Source organism: Dromiciops gliroides, chromosome 2 (genome assembly GCF_019393635.1).
Source record: "Dromiciops gliroides isolate mDroGli1 chromosome 2, mDroGli1.pri, whole genome shotgun sequence".
In the NCBI taxonomy this organism is placed as follows: Eukaryota; Metazoa; Chordata; class Mammalia; order Microbiotheria; family Microbiotheriidae; genus Dromiciops; species Dromiciops gliroides.
In genome coordinates, this window is record NC_057862.1 from 560,541,647 (window position 1) to 560,554,678 (window position 13,032).

A 13,032-nucleotide genomic window follows, 5' to 3' on the forward strand; every position below is an offset into this window, starting at 1 on the left:
TATAAGTAACTAAGTATAGTCTTCCCTTTCCTTTTATTTTATTACTATAATCTGTAGTCTTAGAGAGCTGCCTATGGCTCAGAAAAGTTGTATCTTTCTCACAGTTACAAGAAAGCATTAGAGGTGGGAACCCCAGGTCTATTCTTCTAGATTCCAAGACCAGAACTTCATCCACTACACCACAATTTCTCTCATTTAATCCAATATTTTTTTTGTAACAGAGGGACCTAAATGTACTAGGGGTGGAGGTGGGGGGTAGAAAGGTTCATATTTGGTACAGGAATAATAATGATGTATCCTTATATTTGTTTAGTATTTTATAGTCTTCTGAAATCCTTTCACATATAGCATATCAGTTTCTTAAAGGTGACACAAACAAAAAAAGGAAATATAGATATCATTGCCTTTGAAATAAGTATCCTTTAATAATAATAATTACTAAAGACTTTTCACAGAATCAAGGGCACTTCTACTGGCAAAAAGCACTACTCTTTTAAAGGTTTTGATAGCCAAAGGTTTATTATAGGAAAAAGAGGAAAGAATGCGTGAAGGAATCTTACAGTTTGAAATTACCATACACACAAGTGGAAATAGTAATTCAACAAACATTTTTTGAGGACCTACTCTACCCAGCACAGACAATCATCAATAAAAGTTTCTTCAGCTAAGGGGAGAAAACACTTGAAACACCAATTCTAATTCAAACTCTCACAAATTCTGCCTGGTTGATGGCCATTTCTTTGTGCACTTCTGTCTTAACAAAAAGAATTTCCCAAAAGAATTCAGGTCCTTCACCACACATTAAATCTAAACAATACTTTCCTCCAGAGATCATGAAGATTTTTAAGAGAATTAAGTCTATACTACTAGGAGAAAAAGGAACTTTTCTTTGTCTTCTCCACCTGCTTATCTACCTCCAAAGCTATCAAAATAATATATTAATAGCTTTAAAATAGCTTTCTGTTTCTAAGAGTAAAGTAGATATTGTCTTAGGTTTCCCTCTCCCTTTTTCTTGAAAGTCACAGTTGTCAATAAATCCAGGCCAGATATTTCTTCTGAAATCAATGAATTAAGGAAGACGCTCAAATTCCACGTTCCCACTGTCCCTGGGACACAATCTGTTGGAGGGTAACGAACTTTGACTCTCTAAACTGTAAGCACAAGAGTAGGGGCTGCAATGTTACTTTACTGCCCCCCAGTGTCCCAAGAGCTCCACAGCACTCTGCCAGGGAATGAAAAAAAAAATCATAACACTAATAAGGTTAGAATTACCATCTTCCAGGAGCATTCCCTGATTCAGCTGCGAGGAATACAATCCAAAAGGGGGAAAAAGGGCGAAAAACACCTTGCTTGTGGAGATAGCATGTAAGAAAGTGATTCAGATTCTTAGGGAGAAAGATATTACATAAAATAAAGAATGGTAACACGTAATGATCTGAAAAGGCCTACATGCAGGAAGGGAGTAATGGATACTTCAGAACTAAACAATCATTCTTCTTTCTCCAGACTGTAAGTCTTACAAGATTTACCTGCTTGGGATCTGCAGCAGCAGCCGCTGGAGACTCCAGTTCTATAGTCACAGGCCCATCATTCTGGATATGAACTTGCATGTAGGCTCCAAATTTGCCATCTGAAATATCAATTAGGCATATAAGAAGAAAGGAAGATACCAAAACAACCACCAAAGAACCTCAGTGAAGAAGCATAAAAATAATTATTCAGTTCTAGGCATTAAGCTTAAGAACAATACCGATAAGCTACAAAGTATTCCTAGAAGGGCAACCAGAATGATAACGGTCCATGTCATATGAGGCTCTGCTAAAGAATCTGGCCTTGTTGAGCCTGGAAAACATGAGAAGTGCCTTCAAGTATTTCAAGGGCAGTCAAGCAATGAAAAGATACAACTTGTTCTCTTTGTCCCTAGAGGGCAGAACTTAGGGATTACAGGTAAAAGTGGCAAAGAGGCCAATTGAAGGCATTATATCAGGTGAAATTTCCTAACAGTAAGTGCCATCCAAAAGCAGAACAGGATACTTCAAGAGGCAGTGGGTTTCCCCTCCTTAGAAGTCTTCATGCAGAAAGTATGCTGTCAGGTATGTTGTAGTGAGGATTCCTTTCATGAATGGCTCTAAGTGGGTTGATGAGGTCCATTTTATCTCTAAAATTCTGATTCTGTTACATGGTTACCCTATCTGAAAAGATACCAGCATCTCAAGTGACCAGAAATAGCTTCAAACAGAAGGTGGCACTTTTGAAGGAAACAAGGGATCCTAAAAGTCAGGGGGGAAAGAAATGTTTCCAAATCAGGGGACAGCCAGGATAAAAGTACCAAGATAGGAAGTGGAGTGTTGTAGGTGAGGAACAGCAAGATGCCAAGTTTGCCTGAACCTCTTTCCTGTGTTTCTTATCAGCACAACACTATAATCTAGGGAATGGTGAAAAGCTGTTAGTGATTTGACCATCAGATAAATGCTGATACCTCAATGCCTCTCTCTGCCTGGGCAACAGGTTACCTATGCCATGGACCATATAACAGTTCTTCCTGCCCCATTAGCCTCATTTCCTCCAATTCACCTTTTCCTCCTAACCAGGAAGACACAGTATGAAAAGTAGCAAGCTCTTCACAGACCCAAGTCAGAATCGCTACTTAAGTCAAATCTTACCAAAACCACTGAAAAGATGACTGGCTCAGGAGTCAAAGGACATAGGCTCAAGTTCTACCGATGACACATAATACCTGTGTGACAATGGGGTCTCCTCACATGTAAAATGAGTGGATTGAACTAGATGGTCTCTGAGATCCCTTCCAGGTCGGTCATTCACTGATCCTGTGATACAAAGCACTTAAACACCTACACCTTTGGCATTTCTTAGCAAAAATTCCATTTCCGTCATCAGTATATAAAATAAATTCTATTCACACTTAGAGGAGCTTACACTAGTCATTTTTTAATAGTGGTGACTTTGTGACTTTTTAGTTTTAAATGGTCATTCAAATAAATATAAGAGCTTCATTTTTAGCTGTGGCTGGCTGGGAAGGCATCAGCTGGAAAGAAAATCATGTATTTAATTGCCAGCTAAGATTAGGGATATAATTAGTAACAAATTTCAAACACTTCTTTTCTGGGGAACAAAATACAGGCTCAAAGGTAAAAGTATTATTTCCAACTTTGTCTATTTCTAGTATTCAAAATCACATAGCATTTTTTTTCTTTTCCTGCTTTTTTTCTAGCTAAGAATAGAAATAGTAAGAGTACCTACTTACACCTTGTTTTAAAATGCCCCAGAAGACCTTTAAGTGCTACTTCCAAAACCATCAAAGCATAGAATACATCATAAAAATTTTATGTGTGAAAGATAGCTATAAAATATCCCCAGATCCTAGAGAGCAGTGGTCTAGAAACTAATGAATGTCCACCCAATCAGTAAAAAATGTTTGAACATACACATAAACGTATTTACTTATTAAGAAATTATATAATGTGCTATAGAACATACACATTATAAAACATACAGAAATAGAAGTTATGAAAGAGAATTACAAATATGAAACAAAACTTGATCCTAAAGTCAACAGGGAACTACTAAAATTTAATGAGTGGAAGACCGACATGGCCAGACCTGAGTTTTAGGTAAATCATTTTGGCAGTTGTATGGAGATTAGATTGAAAAAAGGAGACATGACAAGAAAAACAATTATTAATTTTCAATTCTTGTTATACTGAACTAGACAAATCCAAACAAATATGAATATTTCTAAATACAAAGGGAAAAGCCCATATGAAGCCACAAAATCCCCATTAGGTAGAGGAGTTTTTAAAAGTTTTTAAAAATATATCAAACTCAACACAGAATCACAGCCTATTATTGGCCAGGTCCTGTGCTAAACACTGTGATTACAAAGAAAGACTATCTCTGCCTTCAAGGAGCTTACAATCTAATGGGGAAAGGCAACAGACAAATGGAAGCTACCTATTTTCTTCCATGGAGTTAAAACCAAGAAAAGCTGCAAATGGAAAGTGGTATGAGATGAAAGTGGTCATCCCACCTCTACCTGAAAGACCACCAAGGAAGAGAAATTTGAAACTTCTTTAAATTAAAAAAAAAAATTCAATGTAACTCAGGGCTCAAGCCTAGCTTCTGCCTATCTCCTCATTGCTAGAGAAAACAATTACTCTGCCAGTCATTTTGACTTCTGTCTTGAGACTGAACTTTGATGACTCCGGGGCAGTGAGGCCAATATCTTTGTACAATTCTGCCTCACTTAAATCCAATTCATCCACAAGTCAAGACAACTACTCTACACTCTGCACTTGCATGTGGTACAGAGATAGCAAAGGCTTGAGAGAGAAGAGATCCTTGCTCTTCAAAAAGAGACACATTAAGTTCCAGGTTCTCCTCAGAGAGAGGTCCCTAGAGGGAGAGAAAAATTCCAGAAAAAAGACAACATGTAAAAAAGCCAACACTTCAGTCATGTCCCTATTTCCAGCTTACCACATAAGAGATTTGGGGTAGTTTCCCCTTGGATAAGATTGGGGATTCACCCTCTTGGTTCAGTTGGGAGATCTTGCTCCCAAAAGCACACTATCTTGTATATTCCAATCTGTATAATTTCTCTAATTTCTTTTTGCAATTGGCTTGTAAATTTTTTAAAAGGTGGGAGGAAGGTGTAATTCACTAGTCACTATGTGTAATGAATGATCTTTGTGTAAATGGCATTTGGTGGGAAGAGTCAAGCCTTGGGATATAGCTTCTGGAATTCCTTCCCTATTAAAAGACAATGATCAGGGGGCAGCTAGGTGGCGCAGTGGATAGAGCACCAGCCCTCGAGTCAGGAGTACCTGGGGTTCAAATCCGGCCTCAGACACTAAACACTTACTAGCTGTGTGACCCTGGGCAAGTCACTTAACCCCAATTGCCTCACCAAAAAAAAAAAAAAAAAAAGACAATCATCGGGGCAGCTAAGTGGTGCAGTAGATGGAGCATCTGCCCTGGAGTCAGGAGTACCTGAGTTCAAATCCGGCCTCAGACAGTTAACACTAGCTGTGTGACCCTGGGCAAGTCACTTAACCCCCATTGCCTCACTAAATAAAAAAAATTTTTTTAAAAGACAATGATCAGGAGTAGATTACATGTAAATATTATTTACTCTAGGTTGTTTAGAGGGTTGGAGATAATTCTAGCCCCTTATTTCCTCTCTGAGGAGATTATAGTGGCTAGGCTTGTGGCCCCAAACTCCTGCTCCCCATGAATCAAAGTCTCCCTTGGAGAAGGGCATATGGAAGAGTCTTTAAAGACTATATTCCTGAGGGAGCGGCTAGGTGGCGCAGTGGATAAAGCACTGGCCCTGGATTCAGGAGTTCCTGAGTTCAAATCCGGCCTCAGACACTTGACACTTACTGGCTGTGTGACCCTGGGCAAGTCACTTAACCCCCATTGCCCTGCAAAAAAGAAAAAAAACAAAAAAAAAACAAAAAAAAAAAGACTATATTCGTGGATAAAGCACCAGCCCTGGATTCAGGAGTTCAAATCTGGCCTCAGGCACTTCACATTTACTGAGCAAGTCACTTAACCCTCACTGCCTAAAAAAAAAAAAAAAAAGAGTGAAGACTATATTCATACTTCCCTATAATCCACAACTAGAAAAGCCCATGTGGACACCCAAAACCCACAAGAGCAACATATATACTCTTTATATCAATTAATAAGCATTTCTTTTCTCTCCCACTCATCTTCCCTCCAATTGAAAATAAAAAGAAAAAAAGAACATCCTTATAACAAATATACATAGTCAAGCAAAACAAATTCCCACATTGGTCATATACAAAAATGTGTATCTTGTTCTGCATCTTGATTCCATCACCTCTGTGTCAAAAGTGGATTAGCATGCTTCATCTTTGGTTCTCTGGAATTGTCACTAGTCACTATATCAGTTATTAAGTCTTTCAAAGTCTTTTGTATCTACAATGTTGTTGCTGTGTAAATTGTTCTCCTGAGTACTCACCACCTCTTGAGACAGCCCATTCCACACCTCTAACTGTTAGGAAGTTTCTTGCCAAGCCTAAATTAATCTCTTTACAACTTCCACTCATTGCTTCCACTTCTGCCTTCTGGAGACAAAGAGGACAAATCTAATTTCCACAATGTCTCCCCAAGTTTTCACTTCTTCAAACTAAACTTAACCAGTTCTATCAACCTAATCCGGCATGGAATCAAGATCCTTCACCCTCCTGGTTATCCTTTGGACACTCCCCAGTTTATCAGTCTTTCTTAAGTCATGGTGCCCAGAATCATGAAGACAGATTAAGTGTGACAGGGCAGACAGAGTACAGTGAGGTTATTCCTCCCAGATCCTAGAAGGATGTTCCTTTTAATGCAACACAGTATCACACTAGTTCTTTTGACTGTCAAATCACACTGCTGACTCATACCGAGCTTACAGTACACTCAAACATCCAGATCTTTTTCAAACTGCTGTCTAAGAACACTGCCTTCATTTTGTAGCTGTGAAGTTGATATTTTTACCCAAATGCAAGACTTTAGATTTACACAGTTGAATTTCACTTTATGAGGTTAAGCCCAGTGTTCCACCCCGTCAAGATCCATTTAGATCTTGACTTTGTCATCTAGTATATTAACTGTCTCTCCCACCTTTGTGTCATATGCAAATTTGTTAAGCATGTCACCTATGCCTTTATCAAAGTCATTGATAAAAATATTAAACAGCACAAGACCAAGCACTGTACCCTGAAATTCCCCACTGGAGACCTGACCATAGACATCAAACCAAGAGTTCAGCTATCCCACCAATCCTGAATCCATCTGATAGTATTATCTTCTAATCCTTATCTCTTCACATTCTCCACAAGAGTAGCATAAAATACTTTATGAAACCTTTTGCTAAAATCTAGGTAAATAACATTGCCCCTCAACTAATTATAGTAAGAGCTAACATTTTTAGAGTACTTGCTATGTGCCAGACACTATGCTCACTCTTTACAAATAGTATCTTATTTGATCCTCACAACTCTGGAGGAAGAAGGTATTATTATCCCCATTTTACAAATGAGGAAACAAGCCCCCCCCAAAAAAAAAGTTAAGTGACTTGCCCAAGGTCAAATAGCTAGTAATCATCTGAGGATGGATTTGAACTCAGATCTTCCTGACTCCAGGCCTTGTGCTTCTTATCCACTATACCACCTAGCTGCTCTTTTTCTCACTTTATAATGCCTGGGGGGAGAAGAGGAAAGGGAAGGAGGTTAATCTGGCAGGACATGTTCTTATGAAACCATACTAACTCTTTGTAATCACTGCTTCCTTTTTCAAATGCCCATCATCTATCTTTTTAACGATCTTCTCTAGAATTTGCCTAGGAATCAATCAAAATCAAGCTCATTAGACAATAATTTACAGAATCTTCTCTTCTCTTTTTTGAAAATTGGGACAACACAGGTTCTTCTCCAATCTTTTGGCTCCTCTTTCACTTTCCACATTCTCTGAAATCTTGCTGACAGTGACTGCAATCATATCTGCCAGTTCTTTCAGGCCCTGAGGATGTAGGTCACCTGAGTGAGATGACTTGAATTCATCAAGGGCAGCAAAGTATTCTCTTACTGTGCCACTATTTATGTCACATATTAACTCCATTAGTCATTTTTGTTCTGTCATTTCCAGTGAAAGGTCATTTGTAGAAAAAAAATAGAAACATAAAATAATAATTAAGCAACTCTGTCTTCTCTCTATTGTGGGTTATCATCATCCCATCAACTCTAAACAAATGTCCTATCCTTCTTAGATACTCCTTTTCCCAATAAAGCTTAAAAAACTTTTTTGTTGTTGCTGTACTTAGTTTCCCTGATCAGACTCCGCTCATTCTGAGCTTTCACAATCCTAACATTATTCTTATAGAACTGTGTCGCTGATATTGATTTTTACATGGCCTTCCTTCCATCTTACATACATTTCTTTTTATACCCCTAAATAGGCTGGTGAATTCCCTGTGCATTCATTTCTGCCTAATCCCATTTTTTCCTTCTCAAAGAAAGTGTTTCCCTTTGCTTCTTTTTCAGAATTTCAGTTTTAAGCATCTCTCATTCTCCCCATGGCTGATTTTCCTTATAACATTTTATTCCATAGGTCCTGCCTTTCTTTCCTCTGAACCTTCTTAAATCTACTTTCCCAAAATCTAAGCTACATGTCAGACTATGCCTGAATTTAATGTTTTAGTTACATAGCTCTCCTTCTGAACTTTCTTCTTTTCTCTACTGAGCATATGCTCTAGTTCCATGCATCTCATTTAGTCATTGAATAAGGTAAAGAAAAATGAAAAATGAGATGAGAAAAAAATACAACGAAACCCCCCTCAAAAAGTATGCCAATATACTGATGATGAGTGAGATGAGCAGAACCAGAAGAACATTGTACACAGTATCATCAACATTGAGTGTTGATCTACTGTGATGGACTATATTCTTCTCACCAATGCAATGGTACAGAAGAGTTCCAGGGAACTCATGATAGAAGAGGATCTCCAAATCCAAGAAAAAAAAAAAAAGAACCGTGGAGTATAGATGCTGAATGAACCATACTATTTCTTTTGTTTTTGGTGCTGTTGTTTTTCTATTTTGAGGTTTTTTGTCATTGCTCTGATTTTTCTCTTATAACATGACTAATGCAGAAATATATTTAATGTTATTATGTGTGTATATATATAATCTATATCAGGTTACCTGCTGTCTAGGGGAGGGAGGGAGAAAAATCTGAAATTGGAAAGCTTGTATAAACAAAAGTTGAGAACTATCTTTACATGTAACAGGAAAAAAATAAAATACTTTATTAATTAAAAAAAAAAGTATGCCAATATAAAAAAGGGAGAGGGACTGGGCCTGTAATGCCACTTGGCACAGGGAATTCCCGAGTGGTGAGGAAATGCTTTCTTTTTTTTTTTTCTGCAGGGCAATGAGGGTTAAGTGACTTGCCCTGGGTCACACAGCTAGTAAGTGTCAAGTGTCTGAGGCCGGATTTGAACTCAGGTACTCCTGAATCCAGGGCCGGTGCTTTATCCACTACACCACCTGGCTGCCCCCGAGGAAATGCTTTCTAATGCAGGTCAGCACCCCCACTGAAATTCATGTCTTACAGAGTCCCCAAAAGCACTCAGTGCCCAGCACCACAAAGCCAGCACTGTCAGAGGCCAGACTTGGCCAAGTCTTCTGGCTATGAGACTCTCTAGCAACTATACAAAACAGTCTCTACTAAAACCAAAGGTAAATTCAATGTATAGCAAAAACCTATTGATTTTTTACTAATAAGAAAGAAACATTATTATGTTACTTTAAAAGTCTTATCTACCGGGGCAGCTAGGTGGCGCAGTGGATAGAGCACTGGCCCTGGAGTCAGGAGTACCTGAGTTCAATTCTGGCCTCAGACACTCAACACTACTAGCTGTGTGACCCTGGTCAAGTCACTTAACCCCAATTGCCTCACTAAAAAAAAAAAAAAGTCTTATCTACCAATCAAGCAATTTTTAATTATTTCAGTCTCATTACTGAATGAACAACCAAAAAAAAAAAAAACCAGGCCCTCAAAAGTGATAAACAAATGGTCCTAAGTAGAGATGCTAGCAGGTAATTCGGAAGAACAGAGAAGTCTCATGTTTTATTCACTACATCCACTTCCAAACAAGGTATTATCACTAACAGCTTCTCATTATATAATACTATAAAATGACTGTTAGTACTTTGTGTTGAAGCCCTCAAAATGATCAGATCCCAAGGTACTAGTAAAAAAGAATGTGAGACCTCATACTCTTGAGGTGCATAGTGTCCCAAAGTAGATCTGTACCCCATACACACACAGTCGCAATTAACATTCACGATATCATTCTAGCAAGTTTACTTTCAAATAACAAAATCCTGTTTTCCAAGACATAATGCAATGGATAGAGCTCTCAACATGGAGTCAGGAAGACATGAGTTCAAATCCAGTCCCAGACACTTACTAGCTGTATGATCCTGGGCACATTGTTAAACCTGCTTGCCTCAGTTTCCGCACCTACCTTGCAGAGCTATTATGAGGATCAAAAAAGATATATGTGGGGGCAGCTACATGGCAAAGTGGATAGAGCACTGGCCCTGGAGTCAGGAGTACCTGAGTTCAAATTTGACCTCAGACACTTAACACTTACTAGCTGTATGACCCTGGGCAAGTCACTTAACCCCAATTGCCTCACTTAAAAAAAAAAAAGATATATGTAAAGCTCTCAGAATGTGCCTAGTACTATAACGATTGGAATGACGCCACCTGCTGGAGACTTACTGTAGAAAAGCTCCACCATGAGGTGAAGGTCTCTGAGGGCAAGACCAGGAGTCTTTTCTTTGGCGTCAGGAAGTGACGTTTGCTTGTGGGAGGAAGAAGGGGGCAGCCTGGCACTCTGACTCCTGCTCTTTCCTGAGGACCCTGGTGGAGAACGGAGCTAGAAATGCACTCTCCCTTTAATAGATAGATGAATTTAAGGCCTTTCTCTCTCTCTTTATTCTCCTTAATAAATGCTTAAAAGTCTAACTCTTGCTAAAGCTTATAATTTATTGGCAACCACTCATTAGAGATTTTAGACAGACTAGCTAGAATTTTAGCCTTAACAGTACATAGCAGGCACTTAATAAATGCTTTTTCCTCCTCTCCAAGTCATTGTCTCCCAAGTCACTGTCATTAAATACATGTTAACATGAGTATTTCAAGTCCCCCATCACCAATTAATGTAAAAAATGAGATCTTCTAGGCCTTGAAACCTTTATCAAGTGAAGTCACTTAGTGACTTATAGATGCAATTAGTCCATCATATGAGTAAACTAGGTGTAAACAATTCCTAAATACCTTTACTGAATCAATCAATCAAAGGTGTAACCAATGGGGTCTGAGTAGTAAAATGCCTGGGCCAATGATGAAATCAGATGGCATAAGGTAGTATGACTAAATGAATTAGATGTTCCTCTGGGCTATGTATATCAGATAAAGAAATTCTAGAAAGAGCTCTATTTCAGCAACTGTTTTACAAGTCAAGCTTCATTAAGAAAAAATCGCATAAGGTCTTAAGACATTTGCACGAAAGGTAATACAAGAACATAATTCTCCCACAAAGACTCCAGCAAAGTCCCAAATAATGGATTAGAAGCCAGGACCTAAAACAAGCCTGATCTCGCCCTGGATTATCAGTGCAGCAGAGGACAGAGCCAGACCTTCACAGGACTTTTTCTAGATCTAGAAAGCACCATGGTATACTATTCCATGCCATAGAAATCTCTTCATTCCAGGCGTTCACTCCACCCCTGGACTACTTCTCACATTGGAAGTACCCTCCTGCCCCTTCAGCCTCTTCCTGTGATTGCCTAGTTCATCCCCAAACCTGCATTTTAAGAAGGCCCAGACCAACTGTGTGTTCATTCCCCTCCAGGCTGCATGGCTGACTCTCTTCCACCTCCCTCTGCCAGGTAGTTTCAAGCCACCACAACTGCTCCACCACCCCGCTTCCTCATTAAAATGTCAGCTCCTTGAGGACAGAGGCTGTCCTTTCTGCTTATATTCCCAATTCTTAACACAATGCATGGTATCAAACTCAAATTGAAACTAAATAATTTAATCCTAAGGAATCCAAGAGCCAAAGAATAAATCATAAAATGAATAGATAATTTTATCAAATAAAACATCAAGAATGATAATATAGGGGGCAGCTAGGTGGAGCAGTGGATAAAGCACCGGCCCTGGATTCAGGAGGACCTGAGTTCAAATCTGGCCTCAAACACTTGATAGTTACTAGTTGCGTGACCCTGGGCAAGTCACTTAACCCTCATTGCCCCACCAAAAAAAAAAAAGAATGATAATATATAAAAACTTCTGGGATATAACAAAGCAATCCTTGGAGGAAAACATCTCTCTAATGATTTTGACCAACCAGGAAAAAGAAGGCATTTACAAGTATAAGTATTTACAAATAACCACTTTACAGTTGTTATCTTAATTGATCCTCACAATAATCCTGTGAGGAAGGTGTTATCATTGCCTTTATTTTACAGGTGAAGATATTGAGGCAAACAGAGGTTAAGTGACTTGCTCAGGGTCACACAGCTTATAAGTGTCTGAGGCTGAATCTTAACTCAAGGCCCAGAGCCTAAGAGAGAAGGAACAGATAAAATGAATGTGACGGGGGGGGGGGGGGGGGGGGGGGGGGGGGGGGGGGGGGGGGGGGGCAGCTAGGTGGCGCAGTGGATAGAGCACCAGCCCTGGAGTCAGGAGTACCTGAGTTCAAATCTGACTTCAGACACTTAACACTTACTAGCTGTGTGACCCTGGGCAAGTCACTTAACCCCAATTGCCTCACTAAAATAAAATAAAATGAATGTGACATACAATTTTTTTAAAAAATAGAAAAATAACAAATCTTTAAAAGGCAACTAAAATAAAAATTCTGAAAATCAATGAAAAATGAACAAATTTAAACATTAAAAAAAATTACTGAATGGCAAGACTAGGGACTTGCTTTTTGGAAAACTAACAAAATATACAAACCAGTAGGTAATGCAGGGTTTTTTTAAATAAGATGCACAAACCATTAGTTAATCTGATCTTAAAAAACATAGATAGGAAAGGGATAGGTAGGTGGTGCAGTAGATAGAGCACCAGCCCTGCAATCAGGAGGAGCTGGGTTCAAATCTGGCCTCTGACACTTAACTTACTAGCTGTGTGACCCTGGGCAAGTCACTTGACCCCTACTGCCTCACCCCCCCCAAAAAAAAATAGGAAAGTAGAATTGCCAATATCAAAAAATGAAAAAAGAATTTTTTAAAAATGGAAAGAAAATCATTAGGAACTATTTTGCCCAATTATAAACCAGCAAAAGTAACAAATGAAATAGATGAATATTTAGAAAAATATAAAATGTACTGATTATTAGAACAAAAAATAGATAACTTAATCTAATCTCTGAAAAAGAAACCAAACAAGCTATAAATGAATTCCCCCCCCCAAAAAAATAAA

General features: G+C 38.7%; 1 protein-coding gene across 1 annotated transcript in view; it reads right to left on the reverse strand.

Annotated features, from left to right (window-relative positions):
- The window catches only part of DTD1 (D-aminoacyl-tRNA deacylase 1), a 199,162-nt gene that overhangs the window by 147,850 nt on the left and 38,280 nt on the right, over positions 1 to 13,032 (reverse strand). Inside the window, exon 4 of the mRNA XM_043988032.1 lies at positions 1,530 to 1,630. Coding sequence (XP_043843967.1) covers positions 1,530 to 1,630 — 101 coding nt within the window. The remainder of the gene's footprint in view (positions 1 to 1,529; positions 1,631 to 13,032) is intronic.